The sequence below is a fragment of the Anas platyrhynchos genome, chromosome 1, assembly GCF_047663525.1.
Source record: "Anas platyrhynchos isolate ZD024472 breed Pekin duck chromosome 1, IASCAAS_PekinDuck_T2T, whole genome shotgun sequence".
NCBI classification, from domain to species: domain Eukaryota; kingdom Metazoa; phylum Chordata; class Aves; order Anseriformes; family Anatidae; genus Anas; species Anas platyrhynchos.
In genome coordinates, this window is record NC_092587.1 from 10,498,657 (window position 1) to 10,523,374 (window position 24,718).

At 34.4% G+C, this 24,718-nt stretch overlaps 1 protein-coding gene across 10 annotated transcripts in view; it reads left to right on the forward strand.

Annotated features, from left to right (window-relative positions):
• CACNA2D1 (calcium voltage-gated channel auxiliary subunit alpha2delta 1) overlaps positions 1 to 24,718 on the forward strand; it is a 404,961-nt gene that overhangs the window by 193,439 nt on the left and 186,804 nt on the right. For all 10 annotated transcript variants that reach the window (XR_011804797.1, XM_072027298.1, XM_027459907.3 and 7 more), the window contains exons 4-5: positions 1 to 60; positions 21,883 to 21,927. Coding sequence is in view for 9 of the 10 variants with exons in the window: in XM_072027298.1 (XP_071883399.1) it covers positions 1 to 60; positions 21,883 to 21,927 (105 nt within the window). In the remaining variant the exon portion in view is untranslated. The remainder of the gene's footprint in view (positions 61 to 21,882; positions 21,928 to 24,718) is intronic.

Consider the following 24,718-nt stretch of genomic DNA (forward strand, 5'->3'; position numbering starts at 1 on the left):
CGCCTCGCTAAAGAAGCAGAGAAGTATCAAGCATCTCATCAGTGGAGGGATGAGTTTGGGGTAAGTTTTTCTCCTTTTAACCTTCTCAGAATTTTCTTCATTCTAATGTTAACTATATTCTTACAAACATGCTGTTTATACAACCACCACAGAAGGAATCTTTGCCTACAAATGGACATTTTATGCAATAGCCAGTGCCTCAGTCCAGATCTCTAGAGAATAAAATGGACTTTACCCTTCATAAACTCATAGGGAGCTTCACAGGCCCAATAATGTAGTTCTGAGGTATACACAAAACATGTTTGTCTCACTGTACAAGGAATAATTATAGAGAAGACATCTCTGAGTGATAGTTCCTGTCAGTAAATCGTGTGCTACTCCAAGCACTGAAACAGAATCATACAAATGATTTTAACAAGTTGTTTTTATTTGGTAGGTAGAAGCTTAATAGAGAAGGATTTTGTTGTCTATGTAGCCATATATATTGAGTCATTGACTTCTTTAAGAATCCTTCTCTATACTTTAATATCTTCTTCTCTTCAATATTCTGGTACTCATGAAAGAGACCCTAGTCAAATGCTAAATTTTCTTCTTCAACCATTTCAGATTTCACTGAAAAACAAGTGAGACAATTGTAAAATGCACAGCATTAGTTTTTTATTACTATTCAAGCCAAATTAATATTATTCTGTATGATTATAAGCCTTTTAATTTTAGGCTACAGTTCTCTTCTGAGTATCAAAGTCATTTATTATGCCATTATGACTTGTTCCTTCAGAAATAAAAGCAGATGGTGCTTTTATGTGATTTTGCTACCAACCTAGACTGTTTGCACACCCTCTAGCATCATACAGGCACAAAGTTAAATGCACAATGCTTTTCTAAAGTGTTCTGTTCCAGTGTTCTTCAGACACTTAAACATGGGCTTTCTGCAATGCCCTCCCCTCCCCCCCCCAAAAAAAAAATCAGATAAAAGTGACTGGCTTTCAGGAATGCAGAGGGTCTTGGATACAGCATGAATGCTTTTAATTCTGCTGTCTGCTCAGGTACAATTTCTAATACGTGGTAAAATACAGAAGGCCTGTTCCATAGGGATGCAATAATGAGAATGCTACAGGAACCTTTTCTGCTTTCAATAGAAAACAAAGCCTGCAGGTTTCATGGACTCTGTGCAGAACAGTGTGAATAAGGTCAGATGCCCCTTCTAATCATATAACTTCTTACTGGGCACACTGGCCCAGTAAGAAGCACATCAACACATCAACAACATTGTCTCAACTTCTTGTTTTTCTTTTTACCCTTTACTTTCAGTAGGAGTCATTTATACCAGAGAAGCTTCTGGTCTCATCAGAATTCAATGCCAAGGAAAGAACTCAAAGTAATTTTGAAATGTGATTTTGTATTAATGTCATGGCTCAAGAAAAAGACTGTAGTTAAAAAAAAAAAAAAAAAAAAAGCAAAGCAAAGAAAAAAAAAAAAGCATTTGGATTTATAATAAAGTAACTGTGAACCAAGCTTGTGCTTTACTGTTTTGAAATTGGCTGAAAACACTGTGGACTATATAATAACCTTGACATTAGGTTACGCAATTAAATTTCAAATAAATGTATTAGGGTTCTTATAATTTAATTTGCTCCATTTTTGCCAGAAGTAATCTTTCTTCTCTTCTCTTCTGGCCTACTTTTTAGAAAATGCCTGTTCAAATTAGTCTGCACACAGATCTTTCTGATAAACTTAATTTTCACTGGAAAATTCATTCTTCTAATGGCTGTGATGGCATATGGAAGATACACTGGAAAACTTCCTGCAGATGAGGGTTCTTACTGATAGCCTTTCTTCTGACACTTCTGATAGCATTATGAATGGTCTGCATCATGCTGTATGAGGTTTATTTCCTTTTTCAGGACTTGTTTTAGGGTGATGAAAGCTGTTCCAGCAGCACTGCACATAAATAACTATAGAAAGAAATTACTTGGGACAGTCTCTGGTTCTAATGAGTTCACGATCAATGTCCTTGACAGTCACATTGCAGCTGACATAAGTATTTTTAGGAGTCTGACAGATATAAAAATCATAATGGTTTTCAGTGGTTTGCATTGATAATTAAATGTCAAGATAATTTTAGTAATGACTAATTAAATTACTAAAAAATACAAAACAATTCAAAGGATTATTAATTAAGAATACTAACGAAGAATACTGAATGTCTTCTGAGTAAAAAAAAAAAAAGGAAAAAAAAATCATTAACATTGGATTGCAATATGGGTTGTTTTCTGATTAAACACAAAGTCAATTAAAATATCTGAACTGCAGTTTCCCTCAACAGCCCTAGAAGAATACTTACATTATAAAAGTATTAAGTCTTCAGAGAATAGTTGTGTGAAGGCAAATCCAAAGTACTTAGCTTCAGGCAGACAAAGAAATGCCATTCTTTGCTTCCTACTCCATCAGCATTGCACAATTCCCTAGCTGCATGTACAGCTGGAGAAATAAAAACTACTTAAACGTTTTTAGATTAATGCAGTTACAAATCAGAGGTACAACCCAATATTGCTAAATGAAACAGCCTTGTCAGTTTGAATTTTCCTGTGTATTGCAGAATGAAATGGTGGTATTTTTGACACTTGTGATGGTCCAATTACTTTGCTGGTGCAGAGATGCATGAAAAAAATTGTGTGCATGTGAATTGGAAGGAGGAGGGGAGAATTCTTTATGAAATAATTGCTGTTATTCCCCAAATGAATCTTCTACAATTACATTTGATACCACATTTGATTGCATTGCAATGGTTGGTTAACTAAAGCAATTTTGTTTCCAGTTGGGTTGCAATATTAATTGTACTTACACATGTATAAACATAAGGGATTTCTCATTTGTATTTTAGTGAGGAGAGTCTTTATGCATGGACTATTAGCATCCTCTTACTTATATGAAGACTGAAACTCAGACTTTTAGGAATTAATTATCACATTAAAATGCCACATGAAAAATCCTTTCAATATGCCTTATCTTTTAAACAATACAATTTTATGTTCTTCTGTGTAAATGATGATTTCCTGAACCCTGATACTTCCAAGACAGCATTTCCTGTGATGTTAATGTATAGGCTTGTGTTTGTGGCCTTAGAAGTAAAACAGGAAGTCATAGAAATAGTACTTTGGGGTTATGAGTTTTTTTTAATCAACATCAGTTGTGTAAAATTGTAGTGAAAAGTTGCTCAGCAAAGAAATGAAAGATAACTGATATAAAACAAGTCTTTCATAACAAGAGTTGATACATAGGGGTGACCCAAGAGGTGACCTGCAGGAGCAGGGCAGTAGTAGGCAGCTCATGACCTTTACTGCAGATCGAAGATTTTAGATTTCAGGACTGTCTGTAACTTATCATGGACAATAAATGGACAATGCAAAGCATCTTTGCATCCTAAAAGCTTCAACTGGAAAACAAACAAAATAACCAATTTTCTAGTGTTAGTATTGATTCATTCTAGGGAGGCAGTTTATTAAAGATTGCCATTTGAAAGAGAGATGCTCAGAGAAGGTAACAAACAAGTATTTTTTTATTTCTCTAATATCATCAAAGAAAGGATATAGCTCTCTTATGGTTTGTATCTCTCGTTGTCCTCTTCAGCACAAAGGACATCCATGGGGAATTAAAATGTTTAGATTTGGCTCCAGAACTGGGGTGTAAAACCAGTTCCCACAGGTGCAAACTAGGTGTGGGATCCTTTCCCAGTAATCTGTACTTAATAATTCTGTGAAAGTTTGAACAACACTAACGATGGGCAAAGTGTCAAAGCTGTCTGTATCTTGACACAATGTTCTGATCCAAAACACTGTGAAATAAATCTTCCATTGATTTTGATTAATTTTGGATGAGGCCTCACACGTCTAAACCATATGTGACTTGGAAAAAAATATGTGGAATGATTGATTTCAATTGACAGGCAGATGGTAAAGGTCTTAGGGAAGATGATATTTTCTTCTCTGAAGGGCTGTGTGCCACCTTCACTTATGTGACATATAGCTTTGATTTGTGCATAATTTAAATTAAATGTGCCATATCTCACTGAAAGGAATGAAATACCTTTCTTCCGTCAGTGATTGTTTAGACTCTGACATCTTACCACTCAGGGGACAGAGCTATGTGTGTGCATCGTGAGGTGAAGAAGGAAATAAGAATGAATCACTTACTGAAACTGTGTGGTTTCAGGGTTTGTTCTGATGTTTATCTGATACTTAGTGCTCACACCTTTTTGATTTGTAAAAATGCAGGGCAAATTTTGCAGGAACAAACAATTCAGCAAGTTTTCACCAGTGCTTTCTCAAAATTGGATAGGAAATACAACAGTTACAGTATTTGAAGAACTGACCTTACATTCCTAGGATTGCTGGAATTAGTAAGAAGACATTCATCTTAATGTACAAGTTCACTGTGAACAAGCCTGTCCTGATGCCTTTCTGGAGGTTTCTAGGTTTCATCAGATGAGTGCAGATTTTTTTCTACCATTCTATACTGGGAACAGGATCTCACTGTCGCCTTGTCTGTCCCCAGCATCATGCCACTAATGTTCAGGTTTGTTTTCACAAGGTCTCACTGGTGCCCTCTGGTTTACAAATTTCTGGAAGACAATAGTTGGGTATAGAAACAAGGGGAAAAAAAAAAAAGGTTAAAAAAAAAAAAAAGACAAAAACAACCTTTAAGGGTAATTCCTCTCGCTAGCTTGCCTGGAGTTTTCCTTTTATAACTTCCTATAGTCCCTCAGATGATTCTGAGTCTAAAAATCATAGAATCATAGAATAGTTGGGGTTGGAAGGGGCCTTGAAGATCACTCAGTTCCAACCCCCCTGCCATGGGCAGGGGCACCTCCCACCAGACAAGGCTGCCCAAAGCCCCATCCAGCCTGGCCTTGGGCACTGCCAGGGATGGGGCATCCATGGCTTCTTTGGGCAACTTATTCCAGTGAACACTTGAAATTCTTCAAGTGAAGAATTTCTTCCTTATATCTAATCTCAATCTACCCTCTTTCAATTTAAAACCGTTACCTCTCGTCCTTCTTTTTATGTGCCTTTTAAAAATTTCTTCCCATCTTTGAAGTACTGGAAGGCTGCAAATGTCTCCCTGGAGCCTTCTCTTCTGCTGAAAAACATGCTTTTTCAGCCATTTCTTATTGGAGGGGTGCTCCAGCCCTCTGATGATCTTTGTGGCTATCCTCAGGGCCTGCTCCATGTCCCTCTTCTGTTGGGGGCCCAAGAGCTGAATGCCAGATCTGAACACAGGGCTCCAAGTAGAGTCTGATGAGGGTAGAGCAGAGAGGGACAATCTCTCGCTCTGCTGGCTATGCTGCTTTTGATGCAGCCCAGGATGCAGTTGGCTTTCTGGGCTGCAAGCATGCACAGTGGGCTCATATATAATTTTTCATCCACCAAATCATAGGCTTCTTATAAAATCTGGGTTGTAACAGAACAGTTCTTCTATGCCTTTGTTTAAAGAATGAAGGATCTGTCTTTTGGGTTAGCATGATTAATCATTTGAACACTTATGGCTGTTGTCTTTATTTTCATTTTTTCCCCACACAATAGGAATCTTAAATCAATTAGGAGCTTGATAAAAAAAGCTGGCAAATAGAAGCTTTACAATCAAAATCAAGATTATATGTAGGCAGAGTTCTTAAACTATAGTAGAGAATTTCTCTGCTATATCTTTTGGTTATTTATCATCTCTTAATATTGTTATGTTGAATATAGGCGTGCATAATTTTGTAATACAAAACTTTGAAAGAATCTCATGTGGGCAGCAGAGTACTCTTCAGTGGTAGGGAACTATCCAAAAAGGCTCTTAGAATAAAGAGATGAAACACCTTCAATCACTGCAGAATCTTTCAAGCACTATATTTTATCTGAAAAATCAAATATGGTAAAAGACATCTAATACGCTTTTTACTTATTTACCAGGCAGCTCGTTTAAAAAAAAAAAAAAAAAAAGCTTCTGAAAAAGGGATGGAGGGAAGAAACTGGAGAAAAGGGGAAAAAAAAGGTGTGATTTCTCATTAAAGCACCGTGTATGGTATGCATGCAAATGCATTAATGCCATCTTTTTGCATGATTCTTTAATGCACTTTCCAAACAAAAATCTTATTAAAGGCAGGATATGCTATTGTACTCAATTTATTAACACCCTGCAGGTTCTTTAGTTTACAATAGAGAGGTACAGTATGTTAAGAAAAGCTTTCTGCATGCTGCTGTTGTGCTTATTTTCTAAGAGTCTTTGCTGAATATGTAACACAGATGAAGCTAATTAGTTTTATGATTCTACATTTCACCTTCAAATTCAGTTGCTAATTTAAATTTGTGATAAATAATTCTTACAATTGCTTTACTATCCTAGGTGAATCGGTAAAATAATATAATAAGATTTATTTTAGAAGGACTCTGTTTTCTTCATCTTTAAACTTTTTTTTTCGAATATCATCTCTTGAAAAATAATGGTGTTTTTCTTCTTGATCTATCTTTGCCAGTATAACTGGGCTCTGACTAGTTTCTATTATCTCCTAGGCAAATTCTGTATGTCAGTTCCCCTCATTCCCCACTACATTGGTGTTGTCCTGATCTTTTTTTTCTTTTTCTTTTAATTGCTGAATTTAAGAAATGTGTTAATGTTTTTGGGAAAAGGAGTATGAACTTAATCCTACTAATTTTGAATTACTGATTGGAGGATATTTTTTTTTGTTTATAAAGGAAAAAATGCTATAACAGAACATGCACAAATGGAGCAAGACACTAACATTCAAATATGATTTTCCATGATGGAGGCAGATTTCTAAAATATATAGAAGTTCAGAAAATATTACAAAGTTTAGATTCTTACTTCAGAGACAGAATGCAATTCATAATAGGAAACTTGGCAATTACTCTTTCTGATTTCCAAATTTATTTAAAGAAAATTATACCCAAAAATACTTCAAAGTGTTTAATGTCAAAAAAGAATAAAAGCATACAGATATGGGCTTGGGACTGTGCATATTATGTTATATTAGCTTTTCTGAAATTCTGAGATAGGTGGGCTGGATTTTTTTTTCTTGAGCAGAGGTATTTGTGTTTATCTTCACTCCATTGCCCCCTGTTTTTCAAATGACAAATCCTCAGGAGTTGTGCAGGCTTTGATAACTTATCTTGTTCTTTTGCCACAGGATTCTTTTAAGATACTAGATGAAAATTCAGGCTGTCTTTGTCACAACTCATCTTTAGAAAGAGCAAAAGGAGCTAAAGTGGTACTTGGAAGGCTTGGGTATTTAAAAGTTTGTAAAAGCATTTTCTAGACATTATGTACCTAAAGTATAGCAAAAGTTGATGTTGTAAGAACAGTGGCTTATGCAGTATTTGGAAGCAGAAATGTTTTGATGTCTGTATTATTTTGCAGTTGGTATAAGTGTTAATTCAAGCTTCATTCTGAATTGATTTAAAATACTCTAAGAGCAATAGTCAATCCTATTTTTAAGAGATGTGTTTTGCTCAAGGGGTTTGGGAAACCTTATCCTTCTATCCCCTGTGCATAGTGTACTTCTGATTTTTCATAAAATTTAAACAAAAGGTGAAATTCTGACTCTTCTATGTCTTGACAATAATGAGTAGCAGTACAAGTAATGGCAGGTATTTCTGAGGGCTTGCCACAGAGCAGGAGATGCACATAACATGGAACAGAGAGACTCTTCAAAATGAGCAACATTATTCTACATCATGCAATGAAGCAATAATAGAATTCTGCTTGATTTGACCAGAAATGTGGCCTGTGCTAAGTGTTTGTTTACTTTTCTACAGTTCACTTTTTCTATCAGCTATGAGCAAATCAGGACTGCATAAATACATACACAAACAAGTGTAGGTCTTGGTGGAGGGACATTAAGTTTTAGGAAATCTTGACAGCTTTTGGCCAACTCTATAACTGCATGTAATTTATGTCTTCATGGAAGATGCTATCACACTATTTTCATTTTCCCATTTGGTAGTCACAAACTATACTTGCAATGAACTACTCTGTATTTTAACTGCCTTGAAAATATATAAAGATATGACTATTCTAATCTGGAGCAGATCTTTGCTTTTAAACATGGATGAATAACCCCTAATGAATAATTAATTCAGCTAGGATTCTCTTCTTAGTCCTGTGAGATTTGCTGCTTCTCTAGAGAGGAACTTCAGTTTTACATTTCTTAAGAGCTACACATGGGAACGGTGAAACTGAGGAGCTTGGCACTATTGATATTTTTCAGTGTCTGCATATAATTCTGGTATTTTTTCCTGATAAAACTTTTTATGCTGTGTGAGTGATTATTTTTTTTTCCACTTAAAAAGTGAAATAAAACTTCCATCCAAAGTTTTCTACCAGTCTGTATGATCTTGTGCAAGCAAGTTTAATTTCACCCAATTTCCTCTTGCTAACAACTTCACTCAGTGCAGTCACTCTACAGTTTCCTAAGAAGGGCAAGTGCAGAGGGAGGTGCTGGTCTCTTCTCCCTCGTAACAGAGGACAGGACACATGGAATGGCACAAAGCTGTACAGGGAAAGTTCAAATTGGACATTAGGAAAAATTTATTTGTTGTGAGGGTGGTCAAACACTAGAACAGGCTTCCTAGAGAGGTGGTTGATGCCCCATCCCTGTCAGTGTTCAAGATGCATTTGGACAATGCCCTTAATTGTATGCTTTAGCTTTTGTTTAGCCCCGAAGTGGTCAGACAGTTGGACTAGATGATCTTTGTAGGTCCCTTCCAGCTGAACTGTTCTGTTCTGTTCTCTTCTGTTTTATTCTACTAATTTAGCTGACTTCTAGACTTCAAATACTATAAACTATGCATTGCTGAAATAGTAGGCTTGCAATAAGACTGAAATACAGTCTTGCCATACACTTCACCACTCAGAACATTTTTGATTCAACTTGTATAGGCTGGCATTTTTCAGTAGGGCTGTGTTACGTCAGCAAAGGGTGTTACTTTGTTTTGTTGAGGGATACCAACAAAAGAGCACACAGTCTGGACTAAGACTTTTTGAGTACATCATCTAAACATTTGTTAATTGCAAATGATCATAGAATTACAGAATAGTTTGGATTGGAAGGGTCCTTAAAGATCATCCAGTTCCAACTCCCCTGAGAGTATTGTCCAAACGCTTCTTGAACTTCGGCAGGCTTGGTGCTGTGCCCACTGCCCTGGGGAGCCTGTCCCAGTGCCGAGTTGTGCAGATTTAGAACTAGCCATTTCCTTCTCCTCTGAGTTGCTCCTCTGGGCAGATTTGGGAAGAGCTGGAAGAAACAGGAAGAAATGGAACATTAAATCAGAAGTTGTCAATAAAGATCCAGGGTTGCTACTCCTGCTGTTTGGAGCATATGTGCAGCCTTGGGCTGAAACTGGTTTTAAGGGAGGGAATGTTTCCAAGGAGAGATTGTGGTTCTCTGAATCCTACTGACAGCCAGCAGTCTGTTTTTACAATGATTTGGTGCAGGCAAAGTGGACTTTGAGTACATTTTGCAGCCCTTGCAGTCTAATGAGCTATATAGCTGTCTGCTGTGCCTGTACCTAGCCTGGCTCTGAGGGTATGGCTGCATTTTTATAGAAATGAGTGCACTTAAATATCAAATATATACAAATAATATACAAATAGACAAATAATACCTGATGTCATTAGACGTCAGTTTCTAAAGTTTTTTATACAGAGGTGGAAGTGAGGGGAACAGGCATGCAGTCAGCAGCTGTATCAGGGAGCATGGAAAGCTTCTAGCTCATTTAGAAGTCTGTTTCCTTAGTTCTTTGCAGTTTGTTGGCATAAGCATCAAATTAAGGGCAAGTAAAAAACCCTGTTGTGGTCCATGGAAGAAAACAGAGATAACTTTCAATTTCATGCGGTTGTTAAGACACAGAACAAGAACTATAATAGCAAGACATTGATACAGCTCTTAAATCACAGAGTTCTTCTACATGAATTCTAGCATTCCAGTGTAATGTATCCAATAATTAGGAAGAAAAGTAATTATGTTTTGTGATGTAGTCCTTTTTCTTGTAGTGATTAACTAGAAAAGTCTTCATCATTTTATGTTAAATAGCAAAATGAATGACATTTTACAGCTTCTGGGTTGTCTCATGCTACTAAACTGCTTCTGAAATAATGTGTACTCATGGATCTTTGCTTTATTGCAGTGACTCAGTGCAAGACATGCACAAAATAGATGTCAAAGCTGCATAATTAAATTATGATTCCTTCTGTTCTTTATTAATTAGGTGAGCATGGGATATTTCTTAAGCCTGGTAACTGCTGTCCACAGTTGTTTTCCTTTAAGACATCAGAGATCTAGCAAAATCATTTAAAGTAGAATCTTAATGAAGAGGGTAAGATTTGTCTTGGTAAAAGCACCATTAATATACTTAGAAGTCCATATGGTAGTCACATTTGTTATGTCTGAGAACCAAAGCAGTCTGAAAAGATGACATGAAATGCTTTCAACTTTATTACCTTTTGTAAAGGTACTTTCTGCACTTAGAAGGAAATGGAGAAATTTGGTTCTTTTTTTCTTTAATCTTCATGCAAGCTGTCTAAGATAAGTTATTGCTGTGATTTAGATACTATATATCTTCTATTTGTATATTTTACATCTCTGTGGCTTTTTGTGGACAGACTTTAGGCTATTGAATTAACCAGGTAAAAAATTCATGCAGGCAGGGAATGAAATCAAATTCTTTTAAAAATTTTATTTAAGAGAGATCATTACCTTCACAGGTCAGTGTCAGGTATATATGATGTGGTCCACAATTTGGATTAGACTTTCATAATTTAGATACAAACTCCTGTGTTACACAGTATTGTAATACTAAGCCAAATATACTGTGTGTTTATTTTCCCAGCAAAAATATCAACATTATAATTTCTTTGTAGTTTAGTTTTTACATATGTAAAAAAAGAGGAAAGAAAGGGATGCAAAAATCCCTCAGCCACTGCTATTTATGCAACTACCCAAAATATGAGCTTGTTTTTTTTTTTTTTTTTTTTCTAATACAATGAGATTCTTAAAAGAGATTAATGTTATGTGTGGTTTTGCTTGGAATTTAATCCTAATGACTTTGTGTAATACATTCCTTGCCATATACTATTTCTTTATGATAAGATAAAAAGAGAAGGTATTAAACTCATTTCAAAATCTCATGTCTTCAAGTTTGCCCAGTGCATGGTTTAAAAAACATATATGTATGTATATAATATAATAATACATAATACATACGCACACATATATATGTATAGATAAAATATATAATATGTAAATATTATATACTATATATATAAGTATATAATACGTATAGATAAAATATGTCATTTCCTCTAAGGTTCTTTTGCAGATTTGCTGGCATTGGAGAGCTGTCTTATTGTCTGTATTTTCTGTACTTCCTGTATTTTAGAGCAAGAAATGTAAATAGTGTAGCCTAGTTCATTCCTTTGTAGCACATACTTAAGTATGAATTCAGAACACCAATGCCAATGTCCTGCAAAGCTGATGTCCAAAAAAAATTGTTTAACTAGGCTCCTGTACTGTACTGGTCCCAGTATTTACAATCTAGATAAAATCTACAATCAGTTTTGACAATTTCTACTTTTTTTTTTATTAGTATGTTCTTTCATCAACTAAAGAAAGTAATGGTGAATAAATTAAAATAAACGTACTTTGCTGTTTTAATTAAACAGATTGGATAGTGTGATACAGAGGTTAATTAGCTGCTAACAAATTCATTTCATTTTCCCACCTGGAAATCTTCTTTGTAATCAATTGCATTTTGCGTTATAAAAAGAAGTCATTCTCAGTTGTTTATGCTTTTGGGGAATTTACTATGATGAGAAGATTAGAAGTTTCCTGAACATTTTGGAAGAATATATTTACCAAAAACCAAAATATATTTGAAAGATTTTTGTCTCGTACAATCATGTCTAGCCATCCTGCTTTTGACTTACAGGAATGGAGTGAAAAATGCAAGATAGTTATTTGTATGTCTTTATTATATATGTAGCCAGTTCTTTTAAACAAAGTATCTGCTAAACTTTGTTATGTACACATGCATGTACATAAGATTCTATTTCTTTTGTCATTCTTTGGGGAAATAGTAAGGATATTGAGGAAGGTCTGACTGGTAGAAGGAGAGGGAGAAAGTGATGTTCTAAATTGTTAACTTTTGTTACTCATCTACCAGGGTAGTTCAAAGGGATATTATGAATCTTTCTTCCCAAAGAGGAGTGGATTTTTTGAAGGTTGAGAGTACAGTAGCATTATTCATAACTTCCCATTAATATATAATGAAAAATATGTTCGTACTGAACCTGTTCTAGAGGGTGTTCTATTGACTTCAGTGAATTTAAGTTCAGATTGAAATAAAATGTTTGAAAAAGTCCTTGGACATGGACTGAAGAGAATTGTGTGAAAAGTTGATGGTAGTTGCCATGCTGCCTCAATATCCTACTTTTCTTCCAAAAATATATATAAATAAATAAATATCTGGAACAACTATTCTAAAAATTCAGTGAAGAGGATTTAAGCCATGTCAACACTGTTTTCAATTGGTTGCATGATTAGAAAATAGAAAATCTTACCCTGCTCTACTGGTTAATATGATTTACATCAGGGAATCCTGCCACTGCTTCTTTGAAGAACTGAAGCTTTATTAATGTCTGTCACCTTATTTTTGTCACATAGAGCTGTTTTACTGAATACTTCCTTTTGGAGGTGGAAATAACTATCCATTCCAAGGATTTTGAATATATTTTTCTTAAAATCTTACCTTAGTTGTGGCCTTCCTGACTGGTAGCTTGGCTATTGAGTACACATAAAAAAGTAAGCAACATGAAAAGTAAGTACACATGAAAGTAAGCAAATAATACTTTTGTTCCTACAATTAATTGTTGCTTTTTACTTAAGTAAAAACCAACACGAACAGATCGTTGCTAGGAAAACAACTGACTTTCCCAACACTAAGCGTCTTGCTCTGTTTCACCTCTCCCATTAAAGTCTATGAGGGAAATTCAATTTTCAGAATACAGGTAAATTTCCTCACTTTGATCTGCTGAAAATGCATAAATAAACAAATAGAAATAAATACCTATGAAACTTGGAAGTGTCCTGCTGCCAAGTGATGCCCATGCTATTCTCCCCAATATTTTATAGACTTGTGGTGCTTACTAAACTTACTGTTCTCTGAAGAAGTAAGTAAAACAGTTCTTTATGGAAATGTTTACTTCATTGTCTAAGCTATGTAAGTGTAATTAAGCTACAGCTCTTTTCAGTAGCCTGCTGCTGTCAGTATCTGCTGCGTAAGGGTTTCAGTTCAATATGAAAATGAGCAGTAACAGCAGGTACGAGGTTGCATAGACAGCTGGGGACAGGAAATTTGGTAGTTTTAGGTACAGATAAATTTATATTATCATGTCCAGTGTTTATTGGAAGGAGAAAAGTACTCTGTAAAAATTGTTTTCTTAAGAAAAGGAAAGTCTACAATTTGAATTAGTGCTGGAAGTCTTGAAGATACTGCCACTATGTATCATCTGGACATTTGGACATCGAGGTGCTTGAGCGGGTCCAGAGAAGGGCGACGAAGCTGGTGAGGGGCCTGGAGAACAAGTCCTACGAGGAGCGGCTGAGGGAGCTGGGCTTGTTCAGCCTGGAGAAGAGGAGGCTCAGGGGCCGACCTTATTGCTCTCTACAGATACCTTAAAGGAGGCTGTAGTGAGGTGGGGGTTGGCCTGTTCTCCCACCTGCCTGATGACAGGACGAGGGGGAATGGGCTAAAGTTGCGCCAGGGGAGTTTTAGGTTAGATGTTAGGAAGAATTTCTTTACTGAAAGGGTTGTTAGGCACTGGAACAGGCTGCCCAGGGAGGTGGTGGAGTCACCATCCCTGGAAGTCTTCAAAAGACGTTTAGATGTAGAGCTTAGGGATATGGTTTAGTGGGGACTGTTAGTGTTAGGTTAGAGGTTGGACTCGATGATCTTGAGGTCTCTTCCAACCTAGAAATTCTGTGATTCTGTGATCTACAGAGTTAGTTTTTCCATTTTGTGGATACATAAAAGTTCTCACTCACCAAATCTGGCACCAAAAGAAGGTGATTAATAGAAAAGTAAAATATATTTGAATTTCTTTTTAAATATAGGAAGAAAAAAAAGTCTTTTGTTGTAGGAGTGTTGTAACATAATTCTGAAAGGATATAACTGTAAAATTATGTGGTTTTGGCATTTTCCCCCATATACAATCCATGTGATGTGCTGAATTGGAACTGTACAGTGGTTAATGTTTGGAAATATTTTTGCATAATAATGCTCATGGCTTTGCTGTATATTAAAATCTCCTTGAAGAGGTGTTTTCAGTTTGACTAACTAAAGCAACAGCCATTCTGTGAGATAATCTCTGTGAGATAATGTCTGAGGGTAGTAGCAATATGGTTTTATGTCATTGAATCTTCAGTCATTAAATACTCATGACGTATTTGTCCTTTGATGTTTCAAAATAAAAAACAAGCCACTGGTTGATATGCTTGGCCAGTTTAGTCCACTAGTTGCACTAAAAAATATGAAAATCGCCAAAGTTAGAAACAATTAATTCATAAAGATAAACCCATCCTTACTAATGTTATACTGCCAGTTACCTTCATGTCCAGCAGAACTGTTTTCTGATTACAGGCCATTGAGTTCTAGGATGACATTATGCAGAAATTATTCATTTAGTGTGTTGCCTTATCAGACCCTGTATAGAGTCTGTATAGAGTCTGATCTGTATAGAGTCTGATTCAGGTGCTTGTTTTTCCAACATTTTCTTATCGACATAAGGGTGGTATTCCATTTAACCTGACACATTCAACCAATTTTGTCTTTTAATTCTAAAGCCAAATTGAAGTTAGTATTTAAAACAAATTCTTAATGTTTTCAGAATGTATCATCCCGACAGCTTGAGTAGTCCAATGACAGCTATATAAAAATTGTTATGGTGAAAAATATCTAAAGATTGAGGAGTTTTGTTTAACATGGAAAAGTTTTTGTTATTCTTTACTGGCAGAGTTTATGTAATAAATTCTACAGATATGAAGACAGGTGTAGTCATTTTAGTGCATTTTATGCTGCTTTTTGAGGTTTTGCACACAACTTGATATGCATGACTATGCATATATGAGTCTGTGCGAACATGCTGTATATAAACCAACTTCTTACTCAGCTTTACTGATTATAACTTGTACAAGACAAATTACATCAAGCATGTTTAAAATCAACATACAATTGGATACTGTCGCAGTGAGAAAAAGAACACAGGACAATAGCTGCAAAGACATTAGGAGGAAATTCTTCATTGTGAGGGTGGTGAGGCTCTAGAACAGGCTGCCCAAAGAAGCTGTGGGCACCCCCGTCACTGGAGGTGTTCAAGGGCAGGCTGGGTAATACAGATGCAGGGTACTTGCTCTAGGAATTGGCTCAGTACCGAAGGAGAGCTGGTTCCACTTCAGTGCTTGGCTTTCCCGGTGTGTCAGACATCAGCTTGGCAATGTTTCCATATGGTCTCTATTACTGGTTGCTCTACAGACAGGCGTTGTCACGGGCTGCCAGTCAAATTGGTCTGTTATCGTAGTTTACGAGCATTTCTTGTGTTCTCATGTCATCCACTGATGCATAGCCTGTACCAAGGCTCGTTACTGCCCTTGTCTGTGCTGCCACGTGTGTCATGGCTCACCACACGCTGCCTATTTGCCTTGTGCTGTTGGCTGTGTCTCTCACTGTACTCGGTTACTCAGTTCTTGATCTGGGCAAGGCATGCTCCTGTGACCTGTAAGTATCAAAAACTGTAATAACATAAAATATGATCTATTTGTAACAAGTATTTACTGGTAGAAGTATGTTAATATTTTCCCAGCCGTATGGCAGTAAAAATATAATGATCTGGCAAAATAACATCTCTCAACTACAGTCCAATATCTGCAGGAGAACAATTCAAATATATTTTGCATTTCTTAAATATATTCCATCTTACTGTATTCACAAAATTTTCTGATTTGGTTTTATCTTCACTGTATAAGTACAGTTTCATCTTCACAGTGTAAGTTTTTGAAGTTTAGTTGAACCATTTACATTAAATATATTTCACAAAATGTATTGGTAATTATTGTGAGAAAACAAATATTGGCTTTGTGACATGGTATCTTCTAATTCTCCAAGAATTCAGAGCTGAAAATAATGCAATATTATTGCATTATTATACAAAAAAAAATGTAATTTTTCTAAATAAGAAAGAATTTTAGTCCACAAGCCTTATAACTGTACAGTTCACATGGCCAGGAGAAGGGAAGAGAAGGTGAGAACTGAGATGGAGTCCATTCCTTTTGCTTACCTGATTCAATATATTTGATAGGAGATGGCAAAGTTTGATTTAAATATATTCCAGAGGAAAAGGAAATCAAACTGAGGTCTTGCATATTATCAGTATGATGCAATAAAAATGAAAAATCCAGCATCCAGCTTCTACTTCTCAATGGAACCTGGAGGGAACCAGTGGAACCTAAATGAGGAACCTAAAACCAGGAAAGCAATTGGTGCTCTTGAATTTTCTGTGGAGCACAATCACCAGACTTGGAAAATAGCTTTCACTACACCATTGTGATTCAATTGTCTCAAGTTGCAGGGGTGAGAGGGTTCAGTTTATGGTTTCTGCTATTGGTAGGACACCTCTGCAAACTTTGCAGAGGTGCAAAGCCTGTGTTTCTTCAAAGGTCTGTACGGAAACAGAATAGTAAAGCATCTAGAGAATAGTAAGGGTGAAAACTCAGGTACTTCCAGAATTTTAGATTCTTCCAAGTTTAGACATCAATTAATTTATTCATGATCACAGCATTTAAATGAGGTTCCTAAGCTCTGTTCACTGTCCACCCTATAATGTTTGGGTCTCGCCTTGAATTAAAGTCCTTCAGAATTGGTGTCAAGGACTTGTAAGTGCATTTTTTTTTTGTACTGTATATTACATTATATATTTTATTTATAATCTGTGTTTGTAGATCACTTTTACCTGATAAATTATCCCTTTATGTTAAGGGTGTATGTTTTAATCACACTCAATCTAGCATACAGATTATTAATAAATAGCTCAATTGTTCTGATGCATCCTTGGATGGACAGAATGTGTCCATCTCATGTAGATTGTCTATAAATTGGAAGGTTCCCAGACTGCTAATCTCAGTGAAGGAAAAAAGCAAATAAATGCTGAATTAATTGATCTTCTCATCTTTAAAAATAAGGAGTATTCTATGACAAAGAGCATGCAGCACATTTAATCCTTCGTTATGTTATCTCCTGTAATCTTCACCTTCATTTCCTTATTCCAATTATTAGTCCCAGTAGAATCTTGAGAAAAGCCATTTACACAAATCCAGATGGAAAAGGCTTATAATAAATCACAGTGTGGACCTGGAAGTTTTTAATTATTGTATGGAATTTAATATTGTGAGAAACTTGTTCTTAAAGCAAATGACATTTCTGGGAAAAATGTCTAACCCAAGTGAGTCATTTGCCGAAATTATGAGTGGTAGGGAGAAATACTATATAGGAGGACTGGGACATTGTTGAATTGTTTTACATTTGTCAAATCTTTATAAAAAGTAGTTTGATTTTTTTTAAGATCTTGTTTATAAGTCCTGTTTTAAATACAATTTCCAACCCATTTCTTACATCCAATTTTCAGACATAGTAGTTGTTAATAATTTGCTATTTTTCTGGATTTCATGCTCACTGTAAAGACAGGAGGTAAGTTGATATTCCTGTTCATAGAAACAGAAGGAAAAAAAAAAGTTATTAGCTGGTAACTTATTTGTTTTTCATGTGCCTTTTTATCTTACGTAAAATTATGAAGCTGTAATTAGAGGTTGTAGTAGTCACCATTCTTTCTTTTTTCCCCATTTGTAGGGTTTTATTCTGTAACATTACTCCATTTGGAAACAAAAGTACTTTTTTTTATTTGTGGTAGTCTACATGAGCTTTCTTTTCTGAAGAGTCTAATTGTGCCTTAAGCTGCATGTCAGACTATATAAGGGATTAAACTAAAACTAGATAGATTATTTGTTGAGGATTTATTAGGCTGGTTTTAAATCTTAATTATCCTAAAGGTATTAGAGTGAGCTTTATTGTTTTCACACAGCTTTATGCAAGGGGATACAAGACAGTGTTAAAGCAAATGGATTTTACCAGCACTTAAGGAAATATTTTTTAACATTGGCATTTATACTAATTTCATCCTCCAAGTGTTCAGCTGATCAGTGTGTCTACAGAAGAGAAAATACAACATTGTATTTGGTATTCTTGGTAATTATTGGTATTTTTATTGCTGCATACTCAGCAGTAAGACTCCTAGTTCTTTCCCTGGTGTTCTGTGTCTTTTCAAAGTATTTGAGACTAAACTGTAATTTTAAAATGTTCTCCAAATTTGTATGTGTAATTTTCAGCACATAATTTTAAAAATAAATAGTCAAAAGTGAAAAGACTGCACATCATTCTCCTTGAAGGAGAAAGACTAATGAAGTTGCAACCAAATAAACAATCTTTAGAAATAGTTGGGCTTAGTGCTGAGCTGTAACTAACTGACTCTGCATGCAGATGCTAGCATCTGCTTTTGCATTGTTCATTTACAAAGCTGTGTCCACCTCTAAGCAGTACTTGTATTTATGCATCCAAAACAAGACTATACATTGCATAACATCAATCTGAAGGAAATCAGAAATATGTTTGATACATGGTTTGATTTTTCTTGTTTTTTATGTCGTACCTGCAGAACAGAAAAATCCTTGTAGGTATCACTATACTAGCAGGTTAACTGCAATACCAAGGTGTTTTTATACACTGTTTGGTTTGGGTTGCTTTAGCACATTCTGTATTAAAAACCTAGAGATTATGGGGAAAATGTTGTTTTAAAACAATTAAAATGATTGAATTCATCCTTAGTTTTGTATTTTTAAATGTGCACTGATAATTTTGCAATACTATATATTTACAATATAATATAAGTTACTCTTCTAAAAGTTCTTCCAAAGTCATTCTTCCAAAAACTGAGCTTCAGGCCTGTATTGCTAAATTTCTTCTTTCATGAACAGAAGCAATAGTGAGTATTTACATCTTTCTCACAGCATTAGGAAATATGACATAAAGGGGAAAACAACAGCAACAACAAAACTAACCTAGGATATTTACATTCTGTTTTAGGCTTGTTGAAAAAGTGTGCAGTATTACCTGATGGTAGAGTGGTGCCAAAGTGTTTAATAACAGGAAAATTCAAATTATATGTGTCAAGGAATTAATAAATAACTAAACTACTTCTTTGAGAACCAGCAACAGAGCAATTTGTTCTTGCCATCCTTAAGTGGTTAAGTTATGAAAACTTGTCCACTAATGGTATAATTGATCCATGAATCTAATTTGTGAACTGTACAGCACTCAGGGTGTTGTAGTGCTGTGTGTTTTGTTTTCTGTAGTAAAAGCAGTGAGATATGACCAATGACAGTTTAAGTTTATGCATTGTGTAGGTAATATCTTCTTGCAGGACAATGAACTACAAGATGTGTAGTGTAACAAAGTATTTAATCATAATGGGGGGTATTTAATTAACTTGTAAATATATCATGCATCTGAAGCATAAATTTTTAATAGATATTTTAAAATTTTTGTTTAGTCCAATTGAAGTAGATAGCAATGCCATGCCACCTTAAATCAAAGTAAACACATAAAAATATAAAAGAGGGAATATAACTGTGACAGTAGAGAATTGCTTTATCTAAGTAGGTAAACATAATTGTACACAATGTTAAAAATCCTATGCATTAAGTGATTCTATGAGAATGTGTACTGTGAATATGAGAAATGGGAATGGAGTGGGGAAGTAAATTGCTGTCTTCATTGTAAGTACATGAGAGAACCTAATAGAATTGTGCTTATAGGAAAATGTTCCTTTTTAAAGTGCAAACACTAATATATATAATACCCAGATAAATATGTCTGTAATACTTTTTATTGAATAATACTTTCGTGAACAAAATTTTATATGGAAATACTTGCAGAACGGCTATAATGACATAAGGAGGCATGGTGAGAGGAATATGCATTTTTCTTTGCCTTCTGAATTGAAACACTGAAAGATCTTTATTATTTTATTTTTTTTTAATTTAACAGACCGTTGTGTGATCAAAACACACTGCTCAGGGTTGGTTCTTCAGCAGTTTAATTTTTATTTATTTATTTATTTATTTATTTTGTGAAATTAATCATACAGATTTTTGAACAGATACTAGTATTTATAGAGTTGTTGTTGTTTTATACAACCATGTATAAAGTAAAGAGGATTCCAAGGAAATTGAATCTTCTGCCTCTTTCAACTTACCTGAAGGCTTGCACAAGCTTTTCATGACAATCAAGTAACAAGTGGTGACGATTACAGGTCATGACAAACAATGGAAAGAATTTCATCCTATGTCTGTAACACATTATAACTTCTGGCTTAGTTACCCAGATGCTGATACAAAACCCATTGTCTTATAGAGAATAGAACAGTGTTTTGGTGGAAAAGGGCATTTTGACATAAAAGGAAGGAGGATAAGTTTATGTTAACAGCATTCACCTGGTATTGGCATTTAGCTCATCTGTGATATATTTCATGTTTGCATGTCAAAAACATCACAAAGGAGAATGAACGATATCATTAATTATGAAGTGAGAAGAAAAATCATTTATAAAGGTGAAATGCATTAAATTGCATGCCACAAAACTTTTTAGTGCAAGTAATAATTATCATTGGCTTGCCCACTTGAAAAATGATTACTGAAATCATGTTTTCTGTTGGTATTCATATAAGAAAATGGAAATTTGTGGTGAACTTTTTGATTACATACAAACAGTCTAAAAGTATTGCTTATAACCAACAGAACTGAAAATATAAATTAAGGCTATTTTCAGAGATTACCATCCATTGCCAATTTTAAACAAGCTGCTTGGCATGAAGGAAGGTAGATGCTGCTGCTTTATTTACAATTAATGGGTCTTAAAAAAAAAAGAAAAATTACACATATATCTTTCATAAAAAAATGAACATGACAATTGCTTTCATTCAAAAAAGTATAACAAAAACTATAGGGCATACTATAGCACTTATATTTATTGGAAAACTATTACAGTGAACATAAATCTTTACATTTTTTAAATGGTTTAGAAATGTTTCAAGGGAAAACAAAAACATAGGAAATACCAGAATTTTTGAACTAAAGTATATATGCTAAATAGATTTGCTGCTTTACTTGATAATAATCTTACTGATTTGGTAATAAATTTGTTTGAATTATATGGTACCGTGTTTCCTATGTTCTATTGTACACTACAGACTCCTCTGTGATATGTTTTCCCAAAATTTTATTGTGCTTTGGGGGGTGAACAAAACAATAAAAAGGTGTGCAACAAATACTTAACCCACTCAGCAATACCCATGTGTTGAATCTGTTGCCTGCTAGATTTTTTTTTGTGCGTAAACCACCTAATTGTATAGTGAAATCTTTATATGTCTGTAAATGAAACAGTTTACAGTAGTCTTTTATAAGCTCTGGACTTTATCCAACACCATGTGTACTTTTCTAGCTGTTTGTATGACTCATGTAACTTCTAAGGGAAGAAATATCAAATTAATGAAGTTAAACATATGAATGGTAAATGCAAAGTCTGATTCTGTCATGTTTCAAAGAGAATCCATAAAGAATTGCAAGTTTAGCTTAAAGTATATTTTAGTGCAAAATGTTTCTAGTGAATTTAATGCACTTCTTTCTAAACTAATAGATTTACTTTTCCTTTTCTTCTTTTACAGAATAATGATATAATCTATTACAATGCAAAAGATGATCAGAATGATGTAAGTAGTATGTTTCTTTTTTTCATTGCCTAGAATCTCAGAAAATTAAGGGATTTAAAAGATTAATAAAACATGAAAATCAACATATAGATATATTGCAGCAGTAAGAAACCAAGAAACTTAAAAGCGTCTTTAAAATTTCCTTGAGAGACAAATAATATTTTATGTTTCAGTTCTAAAGGTCTCACTTCCATCATACAGTATTCTGAGTTACTGTGTTGGAAGAAAAAAAAGGTTCTGACAGCAGAATCATTCACCTTTTGAAATGTAATATAATCCTAATTATAGGATGATAGAATCAAAATGATAAATGTAAATAATTTACTTTACTCTAAGGGAACCATTTTCTGACCCTCTATTCCAAATTCATATTATCTTGTTCTGTATTCTCTATAAGAATTATTCTTCATGTGAGATGAAAGCAGATGTAAAATGCTAATGAATAACAAATTTCATGCATCTTGTGATCACTCATATGAGTGAAATAAGATTGGGAACAATTGGAAATCCAGTCTCAAGTTTTAGAGAAAATGTATGTTATTTCAATGTCTACTAAAACTCTTACTTTAAGTGGTTTGAAGTTTTCTATCTGGCTTTACCTATTAAAAACTTTAATGTCTTCCTGGGAGAAGGCAAATTATCTTCACCTTCACTTGAGATAATACAACTGCTCATCTTCATTATAGATTTAATGTATAAAACCATAGAAAAGATGTTGTAAATAGATTAAGCAGAAGTGCCAGCATGCTTCATTTGCACTTTTTAATCAAGTATTCTTTAGAGATTGATGGCATCGCTATTGTAATTGATGCTTCTGCTGTAAGGCAATTAAAGAAGGTGCATATATCATGTCAAGAAAAACTATTTGATATGCTTACACAGAATTATGAGTACTGGAATTCAGATACCACAAACAAATCAATTGTCCCAGGTTTTTAAATGTGCATGCTTTAAGTAAAATTCGATAAAATGAGCCTTAATCTGAAAGATTTAAAAGATGTTTCTTATGATTGAATTCACTGGGATTTGAGGTGCAAATCACTTCTGAAACAGGATTTAATTTACAAAGCTTAAATATTAGCTTTTGAGTGTAAATGTATAGTATAACAATGGTGGGTTATGGTATGAAGTAAAAGAGCCTGCTATGTCTGCTGTGATGCAAATGGTATTGGGAAAAGTCTTGAGGAGACTGCTTCTATGATATGAATTCAAATTTGTTAGGCAAAGCAGGAAAGGGAACACTGCTCTAGATTTTACTCATTTTCATTGACTTTGTTCCAGACCTTTTATTTCCCCAAAGAAACACAATTTTATTCCGCACGAAGTCTTGTTTGTATTTCTGTGTGTTTTGTTTTATTTTATTTTATTTTATTTTATTTTATTTTATTTAATTATTGGAATGAAGATCATAATACTTTTTATTGTTGAGTTAAAAATAGTTCCTTGTTTCCAAGGCCAACCTGTCAATAAACAAGTAGTACTGTACCATTTAAGCTTTATTGGCTTTCTGATCAGATGTTTTTTCTGGCTGCACTGAAAACATGTTGTGACTTAGGTAGATACCATTAAAAAGCTTCTAATGGTATCTAATTACAAGTTCTAATTACTCCATGAAAATGAGGCACGTATATAATAACTAATAACTTGTTGGTTCAGCATTTCTGTTGAGCGCCAGACTTATTAATTCCAGAAAAAAACATACTGTAATTCTTTTTATTGCTGTTTAGTAAAGCTAAACATTTTTTAATGATGCTAAAAGTTATCCTCCTTAAGCTGCAATATAGATGGCAATTCTTAAAAAAAAAAAAAAAATCTTATCTATGTTATAGAAAAAGAACATTTCACACGTGTAGATTGGATCTCTTTAAAAGGCCCAATAAATATTTCAGTAAACATTACCATGCACCTCCTAAACAATCTTTAAAGTAAAGTAAAGTTGAGGCTGACCATGTAATTGAAGAATAGGAAAATCCAAGAACAGTTTTTATTTTAGTTGTATTTTTTTTTTGTATTTTAGTTTGTATTTTAGTTGTGGCACTTCCTTGCAAGTAGAGTGAAGGTTTGCTTATTGATGATTTGCATCTCGTTAAGGTGGTAATAACCACCTAAGTACTTTCTGATATAACACTTTGAGAGTTAAATTATGTGTATTTGTATCTGGGCTATTGCTGTGATGAATAATATAATTTCAAAGGAGAGGCAATACGAACGAGATGGTCTCTAATCTTACTGAGTTTTTGCTTAGAAAACAGGCTGCATCTGAGTCTAACCTGTATGTTAACATTCTTCTCTGTTCTTGACTGAACAACAACTTGGCTTCTATTTTCAGGTCCTTTTCTTCAAACTTCTTACCTTCCATGACTTTAAAATAAAATTGTGTGATTACACAACACTGCTTTCATAGCTTTTGTTGGTTTGTCAAAAACATCTTCTACAGAGAAACATGCAAGTACATCGGAAGGCAGAAAAAAACTTTTAAAACTTAGTTTCACAGAAAGAGAGGATTATGCTCACAGGTATAAGTGATTGAACTTAAACCTTGATTTTAGTTTCGCTCCTGCATTAGAGGTGACTTGGACCACTTTTTTATTTCTTTTTTTCTTTTCTGTGGAAACCTGTAGTGTCTCTTTTCACTTTCTTGGTCCTCATTCCTAAAGAGGAACTTGTCTTTAATGGGTGAAACCCATTTACTCTGGTTTACTTTAATAGATTAATCCTACTACAGTAGGATTCTGTTGGATTTTGTATAATCCGATAGGTCTGGTTTCAAAGACATGTTACTTTCTTTCTG